Source organism: Tachysurus vachellii, chromosome 12 (assembly GCF_030014155.1).
Source record: "Tachysurus vachellii isolate PV-2020 chromosome 12, HZAU_Pvac_v1, whole genome shotgun sequence".
NCBI lineage: Eukaryota > Metazoa > Chordata > Actinopteri > Siluriformes > Bagridae > Tachysurus > Tachysurus vachellii.
This window is the reverse complement of record NC_083471.1, coordinates 12,108,940-12,125,290: the sequence shown is the minus strand read 5'-3', so window position 1 is coordinate 12,125,290 and position 16,351 is coordinate 12,108,940. Positions and strand designations below refer to the sequence as shown.

Sequence of the window (16,351 nt, the reverse complement as noted above, 5' to 3'; positions counted from 1 at the left end):
AGAAACAAAAGTGCGAGTTTTTATGTTGTCCTAACGGTGCTACATGAGGAAGGCTATAAACGAGTTATTTCCTGATTTCACACAAACTGAAATAAACTGCTTCTCCAAAGAAGTAGGTAGTTGACCAAAACATCACTGCATGCCTTTCTTTTTCAACCAAATAGTTTATTTTATTTTGGCAAACAGGAAGTCACAAGTTACAGCTGTTAGGACAACGATACTAGACCCAATGACGGAAAGAACACAGATAATTAATGTAAATAAAAAACAAAACAATTGAATCTGTACATTAACTAACTCTGATTAATTAATTATATTTATGATCACAGTATCCTGAATTATAGAGCTACAGTGAATCAAAAGTAAATATGGGGAATTTTCTGAATGTTACATGAATTTTCCATAAACAAGAGTGTGAGTATGTGGACTGGGTTTCATTATACCAAAATGTTACTTTAAGATAAATGTAGCATTGGAACTGCTAATCCTTCTCATAATAGTGCTTCTGTTAAAGACTACATGTACTGATGTCAATTTTCCCATTTATTCACATTTATTAATAGTGGAGTTCATTTTAAAGCAAAACGGAATAAAAGTTTTTTTATTTAATAAAAAATAAATTCAAAACAATTGTGGACCAGCCTGATATTGCACTATACTATATTTTAAGGCAAATTTAAAGGCAGTGTTCTGTCATTACACTTTACCATTGATCCTGTCACATGTGCAGTTTCCGTACATGGAAATGAAAGGAAATGCCATTTTTGTTTGACAAAACATATAAATCCATATCCTCTAATGAAGCTGTGTACCAGTACACACGTATCATTTTCACATAATATATGTCAGAATAGTAATCTCGACAAGTGTCACAAATTCTGATTATGAAACTATAAAAGTATAAACATAAATGGAGGCCAACTCTTCTGACTGTCTCTGTTTTGCATTGTGGGAGAAGTGATATGGCTGTTCATAACTTGTAGCCGAGTCCAGATTTGCTGATGTGGCAGAAAAGAGTCATAGAGAAGCACATACCCAATACCTATAAACAGAGAGAGAGAGAGAGTGAGAGAAAATAATTGATTATATACCTGTCTGTTAAATTCTCAATTCGGATTGGTCAGAAACTGATTTTTTATATAATCAGCAACTCTGATTGTTTTTACAGGTAAATCACTTTTACAGGGAGTTGTATTGTGGACATTTCACAATATTAAACAGTAACATGGAAAAAAAAGGATTTTTTGACATTGTCTAATACATAAAAAATTGTTTAAATTATTCTGGTATAAGAGGTGTAAAGAACCTGTCATTTGAAAAGAATCAGTTACGCATCTTGATTTTTCTGTTGGATCTATAAATGTCAATAACAAGAAGCAGAATCGCTAGCTACAATACCTGATAAATTGCTAGCCATTAAAGCTGATATGAAAAAAATAACCTCAAAAGTGTTCAGCTGAAATGAGAGAAAACTGATGCAACTAATATTTCTAACTTGTTAAACATGATGTTAGTTTTCTAGCAATTGGAAAGTTTATACAAAGATACTGTAAGATGATAACTGCACTAACTGTGCTAGCTTATTCCAGTTAGCATGCATGTTAATACACAAGACTATACCGGAATGAAAACATGGAGCTAATACATGACAACAGATGTCTTTATTATCTCTTTTAGCTGGTAAAGTCGCTGTAGTTTTCATTGTGACTAGCTATGCGACTCTTTGTTAAGTTATCTCTGACCAACTTCTGAGCTAAATGGCTAAAGATTTTGGACACTCGATCAACACATCTATGTACCTGTTGAACATCTCATTCCAGATTTATTCTTTTCCACATTGCTGATATAATAAGCTCCACTCTTCTGAGAAGGCTTTCCACTAGATTTTGGGGTGTGACTGTGGGGATCTGTGTTCATTCAGTTACAAGAGCATTAGTGAGATCAGACACTGATATTGGAACAGGAATTCTGGGGTGCAGTCAGTGTTCCACATCATCGCAAAGGTGTAAAATGGGGTGGCAGAATCAAGACACATGCGCTCTCCCACTACAACCTTAAACTCACACACCATGGAGCTTGCTTTTGGCACAGGAGCCTTGTCGTGTTAGGTCTCTTAGTTCCAGTGAAGGGAAATTGAACTGCTACATCATACACAGACATTCTCTACAATTGTGTACCTGCAACTTTGTGGCCATGGATTTGGGGAAGAACAACCAATACTTCTGGCCATATTTTTATATCCTGTTTGCTTAAAAGCACACAATGTGTGATATTTGAAATAAAATTCCTTCAGCATCTTTTAATCTTTACACTCATTTGCTTAATTTATTTAAAACCTGGCCATTTTTATCTCAAATCTCTTTCGCAATGCCTTTTTTTCCATTTGCTTGAAATGTGCTTCCAAAACACAGACACTTTAGAAACCCTTGTTCATAATTACACTCATAAATAATTCATAATAGTCAGAAAATGCTATTGTTGCATCAGATTGTTCAGTGTGTATGTGCACTGCATCGTCTTGGAAGATGAGATATGACGGTTCGTACCTCAATGCTGCATATGATGATGACTGCGATTCCGGTTCCGAGCAGGTTGTCTTCAATCCATTTCTTCAGTTTCGTATAGCATCCCTATAAACACACACAATGTCTTTTTTACATTTTTACACTAGTTGTGATGATTCAGTTCACTCTCTGCAACTGAATATCCCTTTCCATATATTTTTATATTGCCATTTTTAATTTAGTAATTTAATTTAGCAATATTTAATTTAGAAAGTTGTCATACCGTTTGCTGGGTGTTGTCTTTACATATTGGGCTTGACATTTTTTCCGGATCAGAGGTTTTCCAATCTGATGCATTGTTTACACCACAGCAATCAAACTAGCACCATATAGAAAAGAAAAAAGGTTGTCAGTAGGTCTTATTTTGTGTACAGCTTTTTTTTTTCGTCAAAAATTACTGTTATAACTTACAGTTTCCTGAATAATTTTCCAGTCGATGGTTGAGTTATTAACTCCTTCATTTTTTGCCAGGCTAGCCATCAGTTCACTTTCAATGAAATTGTCAATCTAAAAGCAATACCGAATATATGATAAGTCTCCATTAAGCACTTCAGAAGGTATTTAGCCTGTGTTCTTCTCTAGTCTAGAGTTTCTAGCTTCTTTGATTTTTTATATATCATCAACAAAGACATTTTAGTCAATCAGGTAATTCTGAGGCATCTAATTTTTTTAAAAAGCAAATTAACACAAAAAGCAGACACCTGATTAATAAAAATAATACAACTAACTGGGACATTTAAAGTTCTTCACCTATTCTAAACAAAAACATAAGTAACATTAAATTTTCCCTATTGCCCTACCTAGCTAAAGAAGAAAAGCAAAAAAATGAGAAAAGGCACCCCTACTGTTACAATTATCTGTTTGTTTAGGGAATGTAACTTTCTCACGTCTAAAATCAATAGCGATATGTCCAAAAACAGTAAATATCATGCACACACTATACATCAGTTTAAGGCTTGAATAACACAGCATTGTTGCATACTTCAAAAGTGTGAAAGCTAGCATAATGCTGTAAGTTGTGCAAAGCCTCACACAGATCACTAAACTAAAAGACATTATTCTGGATTTGTTTTGTTAAAACTGGCTCATCTCTGAAAGTATTTTCTTACTTCCTTCTCATAAAAGAGCAGCAGACAGGCCACTGTCAGCTCAGCCAACATCAGCAGGAACAAGAGAATGAAAAACTGAAAGCAAAGAGTTCAGACATAAGTTGAACCGCTGGACAATTTTTCAGATTTTTACACATAATTCAAACACACCTAAACCCTGTATTTGCTTAAATATTCCTTGCGATGTTTAGGAGTAGATTCTACTATATTGTTTCATTAGGTCTGCTTCATTCACTCACTTATTTCTCTGTATTGTTCACACATTGTGTTCACACAGTGATATTGTGCATATTGTTGATATTGTAACTTTTTAAAACAGCCTGTATGTGATTACAAATCAAATTAATTAGTCTCATGTCCATTTAGCTTTCACATGCAAGTATTTAATAACCTGAACAAAGGTTCGCTAGCAAGGTCTTGTGGCAGTGCAATTTTTGGAGATGTGTGTGAGTCTGACTGAGCGATAAATTCAGTGGTATTCATATATATATATATATATATATATATATATATATATATATACATACCTATATATATATATATATATATATATATATATATAAATAATTAAATACGTATAAACACACACACATACATTCTTTTAATTAAATACGTATAAACACACACACATACATACCTATATATATATAGGTATGTATGTGTGTGTGTTTATACGTATTTAATTAAAAGAAGGTACTACTCCAACCGTGACTTGAACTTTGATACAAACTTCTCAGGGAGATTACTTTTCAGTAATACAGTACACTATTAATCCAGACATTTTGTGCTGAACCTGCTAGAGATTAGCATTCAGCTAGTTTGAGGGATTAGCCTTTTGTTAATTAGCACCAGTTTATGATTAGTAAATAAAATCTGTGATGTTTAGAATTATTTAGTTGAACTTCAGTTAATCATTTATATGTGTATTTTATCCTGTACCAGAGTAGAATTTTTATCATAATTGCACGTTTTACCTCAGTAAAAATTTTCATTTTATCACAACTTATATTTGTTTTGTTTTTTAATATTTACCCTTTGTAAAAATAGAAAGCAGGTCATAAGAACTAGCACAACATATATTTTCATTGCTGGTGAAGGAGTACTGATTCGACAGTCACTGTTGACATCTTATGAACATTTCTTTTCTTTCAGAACAGATTTTAAGGTTTAAAGACTTACAGAAATCAAGAGGCAGCGGTTTTCCTTAAGGGCCCCCAGAAAACCCAGGAAGGACACACAGGTGACAAATATGCCGATGACGTAGAGCCCATTGGCCACATTTATGGCTGACAAGGCTGGGAAGAGGGACAAGTACTTGAACGTAATGCTCATGTAGATCCCCAAGCCAAATATAGCAGCTCCACAAAGCTGTAAGCATCACAGACATGTTATGTGCAAATCTCAGCAATGTGAATTTAGTGTTTAGATGTGCATGGACAAGTTAGGTGTCTGTTGCAACAAAATATGTATAAGCATTTTAAAGTCTTCAGCATACTGTTACTGCTTATTTATTTATTTATTTATTTATTTATTTATTTATTTATAGATGGTTTGGGAATTGACATGAATTTCCCAAATGGAAAAAACCTTCTTTGGTTAGAAAACTAACCAATGAAAAGGTGGTTTTATGTGACTGGTTATTTTCCAGTAACAGTGCACCCACTGATACCACAGCAAACTGTCAACACTAGCAGTTTTTATCCATCCTGTAACACACCCTGTAATGAATCAGTTGCATTTAATGTTGCACAAAGTTAGTTCTCATTATCCACTAGGTTGGAGTAGCTATAAACAATTGTTTCTTCATGCGCTCAAGAAGACGCACAGCAGTGTTGGTTACCAAGAAAGCACAAAAGGCACATGTCATTTCTGACACTGGAGACTCCTTCCATAACTCCTAACTAAACGTGTTCGTACATCTCAGAATGACTGCATTGCCTCTTCCAAGCAAGTCCCTGTGAATTAGCTGTTACTGTAGAAGTGCTGTGGTATGAATAAAGATGGAGAATTTGCGAATAAAAATGTTAGAGGTTATCAATATCTCTCTCTTTCTCTCTCTCTCTCTCTCTCTCTCTCTCTCTCTCTCTCTCTCTCTCTCTCTCTCTCTCTGTGTGTGTGTGTGCGTGAAAGAGTGTGAGAACTGATACATACGAAGAAGATGAAGTTCACCACACACATGGTATATTTTAGGCACTTGAGGCATGACATCTTGTTTTTTGCGGTGGTGGTTCTAGAGAGAAACAGACAGGTATGTTAAGTTGAAATACACTCATTTATTTATATTGTCTCATGAAATTCCCCTTCAGAAGTATTGGGACCCTTCACTATCACTTAACCCTAAAAATAAGAGAAACTTTATTTTACATCATTAATGTAAAATTAATAAATAAATAAATAAATAAATAACGGATAAGCGGTAGAAGATGAATAAATGAATAAATAAATAAAATGGCATTTTCTTAAAGTGTGTCCCAAAAAAATTTGACACCCCTACATTTATATAGACTTTATAAAGGTTAATGTCTCCCTCTAACCATTACCTACTTCTTTGGGTGAGACACGGACAAGAACCAAAAAAATACACAAGTACTTACAAATAATAGCATTAAGAATGAGTTTCCTGTGCTAGAAAGCTTAATACTGCCTGCTCACACTGGAGACTCCTTCCATAATCTCATAATCATTTCTATTATTTCTGAAATATAACAGCACAAATGCTGCTGTTAGATATGTCAAGTGCATGCATCATATGACAAATGTAACTAACACAGACACACCACTTCCTCTTTCAGCTATAAAAAAAAAATGACGCACGCTTCCTGTGTGAGTTTCCGAGAACAAAGATGTCAACATGTACACAAATGTTAAATCATGAAAGGAATAAGCCTAAACATATGTGAAAGATTCTATTTTACTGTTTATTTTCTTCTATTCCTAATTACCAACTCTTCCCCTTTCAATTGCATTTGGAAGTTACTTCATATTTACTTTCACAGAAAGCACAACTGAATGCTCCATGTTCACTATCGTTTATCACTGAGACTTATTTTATCATGATCAGAATTGTCACATTAAGACTTTATGATACAGGTTTATTTTTAATCTTTAGGACTAAGGTTCACTTGAGGTAGTTGAAGCTTCGAATTGCTGTTAAAAGTAAAGAACTATTAGAGTGATTTTTGTGAAACACGCCTCAAATTCTGTGTAACTGTCTTTAAATCATACAATCTCTAGCATCGCCTGGATATTCCAAGCACAAATAGACATTTCAAAATATCTACTTTTTTCTGCTGTGTGAGGACATACACTGTATTTGGATAACATTTAATCTAGAAAACAAAACCTTACTCCCCTTACCTGGCCTGGATGAAAACACTTGCTCGTCCTTGTGACCGCTCAGACTCTCTTCAGCTGTGTGGAGGAACGCGTTTGTTCACTGCACTTCCTCTTTCTGAAGCTTTTCCACTTCTGATCTTGGGTCAGATCCTCCTTAACCTCAGCTGCATACATTCAGAAAAGCAAAACTGACCTCAGATCAGTAAAACTGAAAAATTACAGTCAACACACATCAGCTAATGTACTAAAACAACGACGAATGGAAAATGGTGAAGCATGTGAATCATGGCCCCGGAGCCTGCATATATGAGCACAGATATTTGACAACTTCCTTTAATAGTATTAAAAGCTTATTTGGTGATGTGCGCGCTGTGTTTTAGAACATGTACAAACCCACAGCAAGCCCACATGCTGTTTTATGTGTGTGTATGTGTGTAGGTGTGAAAGCATTGTTTTATTTCTGTCAGAATGAAACCTGAAGCATGTAGAACTGTAAAATACAAATGATTACCGTTGTTTATTTTTTTGGCAGACCACAGTGAAGACACAAGGCTAATTTAGCTAACTCATTTAGTAACTGCTATAACCACCAGTTTAGCATCATACAAACAGACAGTATGGCTTGGTGTTAGCAACTGTAAGTTTAAGTAAAAGTACAGAATCATTTACGTTTTAACCAATTTCAAAAACAATCTCTGATTTCATACTTTAGGCCACGCCCCCAACCTGAGAGCTCTGTGATGTCTTATTGTTCATGTCTTAATGTGCAGTTACGTCTGAGACACGGTTTTGGATGATTAGATTAGATTAGATTCAACTTTATTGTCATTACACATGTACAAGTACAATGCAACGAAATGCAGTTTAGGTCTAACCAGAGTGCAATAGTAGCAAGTGCAGAATATAGTGTTTACAAGAGTTAAATAAGTTAAATAAAGTGGTAATATGGAAGTAATTTACAGATTTACAATGTGTGTACTATGAACATAATATAAAGATTTACAGAATGATATGTGCTGTAACAAAATATATGGCTGTGTGTATGTACTATGAATATAATATACAGATGAATATATATGTTCTATGAATATAATAAACAGATGAATAAACCCAGATTACAGGCATTAACTACAGCAAGCCAAATCCATACATTGAGGTAAATTAGACTAGGAGTTAGATTGAGAATGCCCTTATATAAATACAAGTCGAAACGTTTTGCCGTGGCATCTTTTATTGCTGTGCAATAAAACTAAGTGACCGATGTGGAATGTTTCAGACATCAGTGTGCTATATATTACCGAGTGTGCCATCATCAGGCTTTCCAGACACACAGATGCCTTCTGCTTTTTCAGCATTGCTTAGGAACCAGGGAGCATTTTTTTTTAAAATTTAGACACATAACATACATAAACATTACTTAAGCTGTTAAATAATATGTATTTTGTTGGAATAAATGTTAATCAGAACAACGTCTACTTCTGTCAGCCCTTTATGCCGTTTACTCGTCATTTCATTGATGTGAGTTTTGCCTTTTGTCATTCAATCCACATTAGCTGCTCTCTCTATGTGTGTGTGTCTGTGTTTCTAAACGCTTGTAAATCTAGCTTAAACAGATAGTTTAGTTTTGCTTGCTCAAATATTTATACACAACTTTACTAGCGGACTGATAAACAAAGCCCATTGTTAATTATCAAAGGTTTGGTTAAGGTTAATTGCTGAGTGAATGGAGAAGCTTTGGCCCAGGAATCCAATCAAATGTCATGTGTGTGTGTGTGTGTGTGTGTGTGTGTGTGTGTGTGTGTGTGTGTGTGTGTGTGTGTGTGTGTGAGTGTGAGTGTGTGTGTTTGCAGGTAAGTGTGGTTCCCATTCTTCAGTTCCTCAACGCAATCATTAGCCACCTCCTTTAAAGTTGCATAAGACACTGAGAGAACAAATGGAACTGAAAAAGGGGAAGTGAAACAATACTAAAATGATCACATCAGCGTACCAGCTGGATTTGACTACATAAATGGACAGAACGGACCAAAAGGAAAGTCAAGTCAAGTCAAGTCAAGAAGCTTATTATTGTCATTTTAACTATATATAGCTATTACAGTACACAGTGAAATGAGACAATGTTTCTCCAGGAACATGGTGCTACGTAGAACAAAGACAGAGCTAAGGACTTAAGTAAGTTTGTCCTAGCCACATAAAGTGCATCTGTGCAACCTGGTGCAAACAGTGAAGGACAAAAGACAAAAGACAATACACAAAAGCAGCGCCGACCAGAGTACATACTATATATTCAATCAATATTGCGTGTGCAGAAATAGTTAGTAGTATTATTAGTTATTATACTAATAGTTATTAGTATTATAGCAGCATTTACATGAGGTACATGAGCTAAATCGGACACAGCCGTGGTTAGCAGTTTAACGGATAAAGCTGTCAAAACATGACTAGCATATTCAGGGATGGTGAGGATTCAAACACATTGTTGTTGACTTGAACTTAGTTTGAGAGGATTGCATCATCGTTGAATTTGAATCCCTTTAATCTTTCTACAGTTCATAAGATTATATGTCACAAATCTAAATAGTACAAAATAGTACATAATATATATGTGTGAGGGGATATCTTCATCTCTCTCTCCATATATCTCTTTCTTTGGGAAACGGGCACCATAAGTGCTACAGCCGATAGATGGATTAAATTCTATTTTAATCAGGAAGTCTTTCAACAAGGATAGAAGAAAAATCTCACTGTAACGCTGACAAATATAAAGTATGTTCATGTTCCTTCATTTCTAATCGCCATTAATGCATATATGCACACAACCTGTCAAACATCCCGTAAAATTTGTCTCATTTTGGGAGGCTCAAAATTCCACAGATGACAAATCAGACATCTGTTGTACACATTTCTGGCTACAGGATGCCACATATTACTGGTTTGGGATGTTTATATTTTTGAGGATCTCTCATGTTACTGAAAAAGGCACACATTTCGCTTCATGAAAATTCCATTATTTTGAATATTCTAACAAATATTAGGACAAACTTTTAGGGAAACGTAATGTCAGTCTCTTAACTGTTAATCCAGGAGCTTCTGAATCAACATCACTAATTATTATTTTTTCGCTTCAAAATACATTTCTCAGACATTCAGCATTTCTGAGATTTCAAAATAGGAGTTTTAAAGTGTGTAAATTTGATTCATTTAATATTCTATATAATATTTTCATTAAGCTTCCTTGACCCCTTTTCCCAAGAACCCTTTTATTCAGAATACAGACACAAAACCCTTCCAAAAAAAAAATAAAAAATAAAAAATAAAATAACATGCAACAGCAGTATAAAGTAGTATAGTACAGTGTAATCCAATCTCTAATCTTACTTCTAATTAGCAAGGAGCAAAGGATTTTCTGTACACATACAGATTTTGTTCACTGATTGCTGACTTCTTAAAAACAGTAATCAGGAAAGTCAGAACACAATATAAGAGCATGATAACCAACCAAATAACACTTAAAGGACATAATGTAAAAATTAAAATGCTTTTTTTTTTGTTCATTTGTTTTTTTAACACATATCTAACAGTTTCACCAGCATCTTAATCACTGAGCTGTGAGACAATTAAACAATATCCGAGTAAGACTCTGGAGATTTCAGTGCATTGATGTTCACAGACTTAAAAAAAAACAAAAAACAAACCCCCCCCCAATAAACCATACAATTAAACCCCCCAAAATTGCTACTGTGATCTTATTAGTAAAAAAAAACAAAAAAACAAAGTTGATATGAATCAGGGAACAGTTTTGTTCACGTAACACTGTTCTATCCATCCAACACATCCAGCATAACATCGTGATGAGAGTTTGGCAGATTTTTGGTGTATTTTGTGTAAAATGGCACAAAATCCTAAGGAGTGTTTTCCAAACGTGGATGTGTGCATACACTTCAGGGTGGGAGTGTTTGTGTGTGCGTGTGTGTGCGTGCAAATAAATCAATACTCATATTAAAGACCTTGATGTGAGACCTTGTGGGAGTTTCCAACATTTTCTTGAGCATTCTCAAAGAATAATTAGCCACGTTTGTGTTCGATTGGATTTTCCCTGCAAACAGTAACATTATTTATTTTATAACAAAATGTATGACTGAATTTATGTTTCCATCTTTTATCATAAATGTCTTAAAAAAAATTCCAAAACAAAAGGTTTACGATTCACTAGAGCAGATACAGCTGTCTGTCTATGTGTCTAATATATATTTCTCAGTTCAGGAACAGATCTTGAACACACTCAAACAGGCACACATTGTATCACACGCAATGCTGGTTACGTAGGTCTGCAATATGTATACGCACTTCAGGTACAAATCTGTGCCTCGCACTCACACACACACACACACACACACACACACACACACACACACACACACACACACACACACACACACACACACACACACACACACACACACACACACACACACACACACACACACACACACACACACACACACACACTTTGTTCTTTCCATAGTAAAATTCAAGCATATTATAAACTTTAGCAGATGAACGAGAGTATAAGGACAAGGCTGTATTGTCTCTCGTATGGCTCTTCGGTGTCAGAGGTAACGTCTGTTAGATGCAGCAGTGAGAACTGTCAATAGAAGCGCTTGCGGCTGCGCTCCTTCCAGCGCGCATAGATGAAGAGAAGCGCCACGATTAACACAACAAGGCCGACCACAGAGAAAATGAACAGGAAGAGGAGGGTGAGCGTGCTCATGCCTTCATCCACGACCTCCACTGCAACAGAAAGAGTGCAGAAAGAGTATCATTGCTGCTCTCATGGGTAACTTACAATGTATTACAGCTTCTTTAGAATTATTCCGAAATTACTGACATTATAAATAAGATGATAGTTGAAATACTCATATCGATGATAATGATATCTGACAATTTGCATTTTTATATAATGGACATCTATATACTTTATCTGGGAACATTATAAATGTCCTCAGCTGCTCGATACTACTGCTTCATCAGCGTCTTTAAATAGTGTGAAACTGCTGAGCCGAGTTTCATTTCCTTTTTTTAAATCTATTTAAATAAAAAAATTATCCGAACTCAACACAGATAGGGCTTGTGCGAGACGTCCACCCATGCCATGCATCCACTGTGTTAAAGCACTAACAGGCTTTATTTATTATGCACAGTGTTCAGCTTTGTTACCTGGAATCTCTCGGTAGTCCACGCTGGGTATCTTGACCTCCTGCTCGTTCTCCAGTTCCTCGAGAGTCCTCTCCACTGTTAGCTCAAACAACTTGAGGGAGATCAGGTCATGGTTATCTGCAGTCAGACAGCAAAGTGTTTGATATTATTCAGTGAATCAAAGGAATAATTAACCAATTTGATATGGTGAAGTGAAGTGTTAAGGAAGTCAGACAGTGAAGTCAATCAGTGGCATGAATTACACAGTGGAGTGAATCACAGTGAAATGAAATAGACAGCGGAGTGAATCTGACAGCGGAGTGAATCTGACAGCGGAGTGAATTACACAGTGGACTGAATCAGACAGTGGAGTGAATTAGACAGCGGAGTGAATTAGACAGCGGAGTGCATCAGACAGCGGAGTGAATTAGACAGTGGAGTGCATCAGACAGCAGAGTGCATCAGTGGAGTGAACTAGACAGCAGAGTGCATCAGTGGAGTGAATTAGACAGCGGAGTGAATCAGACAGCGGAGTGCATCAGACAGCGGAGTGAATCAGTGGAGTGAACTAGACAGCAGAGTGCATCAGTGGAGTGAATTAGACAGCAGAGTGCATCAGACAGCGGAGTGAATCAGACAGCGGAGTGAATCAGACAGCGGGGTGCATCAGACAGTGGGGTGCATCAGACAGTGGGGTGCATCAGACAGTGCCACCTTTGATTAGTGGGGAAGACGAAACTCTGTGCTGTAACTTCCTTCCAAGTTGGCATATGCAGAAAAATAAAATGATGTGTAATTTTAGAACAATTGAAGGAAGCGGTCTATCCAAACCTGACAGATCTCCAGTAAGCGATGAGGCTCCAAAGTAATACCCTTGAGGCAGGTGGACACCTGGGATCTCTACACACTCCTTCCAGTCCTGCTTTCCTTCTATGTCGATCATCACCTGTGGAGGAACAAGGCGTTTTGGCTCACTGGGAGCTCTAATCCAGGACCAGCTCTGCTTCTTTACTAACCCTAATATGAAAGTGTACTATGCCTTTCCTCTCAGACTCCATTTTAGACAAATAGTAAATTTTACTGAACATTTTAACTCACCGATTGATTTATACACTGGATGTATTTAGAGGACAGGAACTAGAAGACGTGTTAGCTAAAAGTTAGTTACATGATGCCCCCCAGTGGGAGTTTCGTTACATATACTGAGAAAAATCATGACATTAAACCATCAGATGTGTGAGAATTGTATTTGAAAAAACTGATTTATGACATGTGTTTGTGAGAGAGAGTGAGAGAGAGAGAGAGAGAGGGAGAGGGAGAGAGAGAGAGAGAGGATTACCGTTAGCATGTTCTTCACGTATCTGACCAGGACGAATGTGTCGTAGTCAACGTTACGTACAGCAGCCTGGCAGCCACCCAGATCCGTGTTCCTTCCGTCCTGATCGTGGTCGTAGGCCACTGTCCCATTTCCCACCATCGCCGAAATAAATGGAAATGATCTCTATGCATAGAGAAAACAAGAATAAGTACAAAAACAAGAGGAAGAATTTAATGAGCCAAGCCATTATGAAGTAAGAGGCTGTATATTATAACTCTCTGGCAGCAGGATCGTAGCTGCAATAAAACCTGAAGCATGAAGTACTTTTGCTAGATAAAGAAGCCACTGTTTAGGCATGTAGTTTACATACCTCATGCTGATTTTCATGGTTGGGATACGTGTCGATAAAAATCCCCAGGCCGGTGAAATGATTGATGTTCCCAAACACGGGACCTGAAACGGTTTAGCACAGACATCAACATTCAGGTAGTAAATAATACAAATACAATATGTTCTATTCCATTCCCCTCATAGCACAGCAATTCTTGTCATCCTTTTTCACCGACCATACAAATCCCAGTGTGCATGGTTACTATGGAAACAAGAAAGCTACATTTGACTGTAAATAAAAGAAGCCTCATATCAGAACAAAGACATTAGACTTCATTTTTCTCAAACAAGTGACCCAAAGATTGACGCTAGACTGGACATTGGCGCTAGTTATAATTCATTAAAAAAATAAAAAAAAGTAGTAAAACATGCCTATTTGCATGCGTTCTCTGGTCAGCCACAGAGCCAGACCATCTCCATTCAGGTTCTTCTTGCCCTGGCCATGGATCTTAAAGTGCACCTGGAGCTCCCAGTCTCGAACGTAAAATGGCTGCATGTACACACAAACACACAGACACACAAACACACAATGTGTATATATAGAAACTATAATTACAAGAGATTATTACTCTTGTAATATTTCTCATTAGATTGTATTTTGTATTTAGAATTACAGCTGACTAAAAATGACTTAAACTAACATATGTAGGAAGCACACTCACAATGCGACTCCACACGCCTCCCTGTCTGCTCTGCAGGTCTGGAGTCAGGCGAACATACTCAGGTGTGATAATGGTATTGCCCAGTAAATCCCAGTGTGACGAGCTTGATGATCCCAGACCTGCAGCCACACACACACACACACACACACACACACAGAGTAAAGATTATATAATGTATTACTAATTGCACATGTATTTTCCACTCAAAACAAAGAAACAAAAAAAACCCACACTCACCTACATTTGAAATGTATAAATTAATTCAAGTTTTTACGACTAGAAAATGAAAATATTTAGTCTTAATTTGGATTAATTTAGTTTTTTATCGATCATAGTTAGTTACCAGTCACCTGTGTCATTAACCGAATTGTTAATATGGCGTTTTATTCATTCATTCATTCTTAATCCTAATGATTTTTCAGAATTATTTAAAGACAGTATTTGTATGAAACCTTCAACATATTCAATTGATCAAGTTAGCAGTTGAGAAACTTTCCAAAAAAACGCAAAAGTTGCTCAATTAACATTAAAGGCTTATTATATGCAGACAGATTCATAAGTCGTATTCAAAACTCTCTAACTTTAAGAATGAAACAAAATATTGTTTTTCTTTTTTAACCCACCCGTATTCCACATTTTATCCTCTGATTGGCTAGAAACGTTCAGGTTTTGGCGTTATGATTGTAAAATTGCGTGTGAATGTAAAGTACTGCACCAATCTCAGTCCATGAGGCGGGATTTGTTAACAAAACGGGTGGTAAAATAGCAACCAGACTCGTTTACCCACCTTGGTATGGCTTCGTCAGCGAATACTCCCTCTTAAGAAATTCATCTCTCTGAAAGTCGTCATTTCCGGAACAGCGGGATGTCGGTGTGATCAGAAAAAGCAGAAGAAAATAAACTTTGGCGTTGTTTATAAAATGTCGCGATAAATGGATAAATTGTAAACAAATTGCGTTATGTTTCTTAAACTCGCTCATAGGGGCCGCCATTTTTTACCTCGCACTTCCGGATGAACCAGGTAACAGTGCAGATTGGCGAATGGGCCTTCTGAGTACGATTATGATTTCTTGTGAGTGCTGCCCTTCAAATTCTCAACCAATCACTGATCTCCACAAGTGCTGTCATTACACGTTTACACCAATGAAATTTGTGAACCAGGCGGACCTTTGTACTTTGAACTTTAAGAGTTATAAAAGGCTAATAAACTCTGTATATATATATATATATATATATATATATATATATATATATATATATATATATATATATATATATAGATATATAAATTTGAGAGCAATTTATGAACACTTGATTTTTCCAGAAATAATGTCATAATGTCATCTTCATTGCTCAGCATTTGGCATTTGAAGGAGTTTTGTTGTGGCTATACCATGTTCATAGAACCAAGTATAACAAAAATAACCCAGGCATTTCAACAAAAAAAACGTTTATTTTGTAACTTTTTTAAATTTATATTGATTAAAAGAACAGCAATGACTGTTGAACTGAAAAAGTTTACAACTAATATTTCTGTCAACAGTCAACATTTAGTAGGAAGTGTACAGGCCCTTGTTTTGAATGACATAAGCATATCTTTTTGACGACAAATATAATGTTTCCCATCGGACCCAAATAAATTAAACTTGCTTTCATCACCTTAGTGAACTTTGGACCCGTTCTCTGTCCACACAACATGTTCCTTTTGATTTTTTCTGCTAATGAGAGGTTTGGTCACTGCAGAGTGTTCTTTCATTCCAAAGTCTCTTGAATGTCGAG

At 36.1% G+C, this 16,351-nt stretch overlaps 2 protein-coding genes across 5 annotated transcripts; both read right to left on the bottom strand.

Moving 5' to 3' along the window:
• Positions 1-144: 144 nt before the first annotated feature.
• Positions 145-7,183, bottom strand: zgc:64051 (leukocyte surface antigen CD53). 3 transcript variants are annotated; one of them, XM_060884331.1, is made up of 9 exons: positions 7,031-7,114; positions 6,268-6,368; positions 5,825-5,903; positions 4,853-5,041; positions 3,674-3,748; positions 2,976-3,071; positions 2,788-2,883; positions 2,547-2,630; positions 145-1,042 (listed from the first exon to the last, which is right to left on the bottom strand). In XM_060884331.1, exons 3-9 carry the CDS (start codon positions 5,879-5,881, stop codon positions 971-973), a joined length of 669 nt encoding a protein of 222 aa, XP_060740314.1. In that variant the 5' UTR covers positions 5,882-5,903; positions 6,268-6,368; positions 7,031-7,114; the 3' UTR covers positions 145-970. The 3 variants fall into 3 exon arrangements, with proteins under 3 accessions (XP_060740314.1, XP_060740312.1, XP_060740313.1); XM_060884329.1 differs by lacking the exon at positions 6,268-6,368 and having other exon boundaries at positions 7,031-7,183; XM_060884330.1 differs by lacking the exon at positions 7,031-7,114 and having other exon boundaries at positions 6,268-6,426.
• Positions 7,184-11,364: 4,181 nt separating this feature from the next.
• Positions 11,365-15,601, bottom strand: lman2lb (lectin, mannose-binding 2-like b). Of its 2 annotated transcripts, none has more exons than XM_060883953.1 (8): positions 15,360-15,601; positions 14,573-14,691; positions 14,283-14,400; positions 13,891-13,973; positions 13,542-13,703; positions 13,034-13,148; positions 12,224-12,340; positions 11,365-11,797 (listed from the first exon to the last, which is right to left on the bottom strand). In XM_060883953.1, exons 1-8 carry the CDS (start codon positions 15,562-15,564, stop codon positions 11,655-11,657), a joined length of 1,062 nt encoding a protein of 353 aa, XP_060739936.1. In that variant the 5' UTR covers positions 15,565-15,601; the 3' UTR covers positions 11,365-11,654. The 2 variants fall into 2 exon arrangements, with proteins under 2 accessions (XP_060739936.1, XP_060739937.1); XM_060883954.1 differs by lacking the exon at positions 15,360-15,601 and adding an exon at positions 15,196-15,320.
• Between the last annotated feature and the right edge of the window lie 750 nt (positions 15,602-16,351).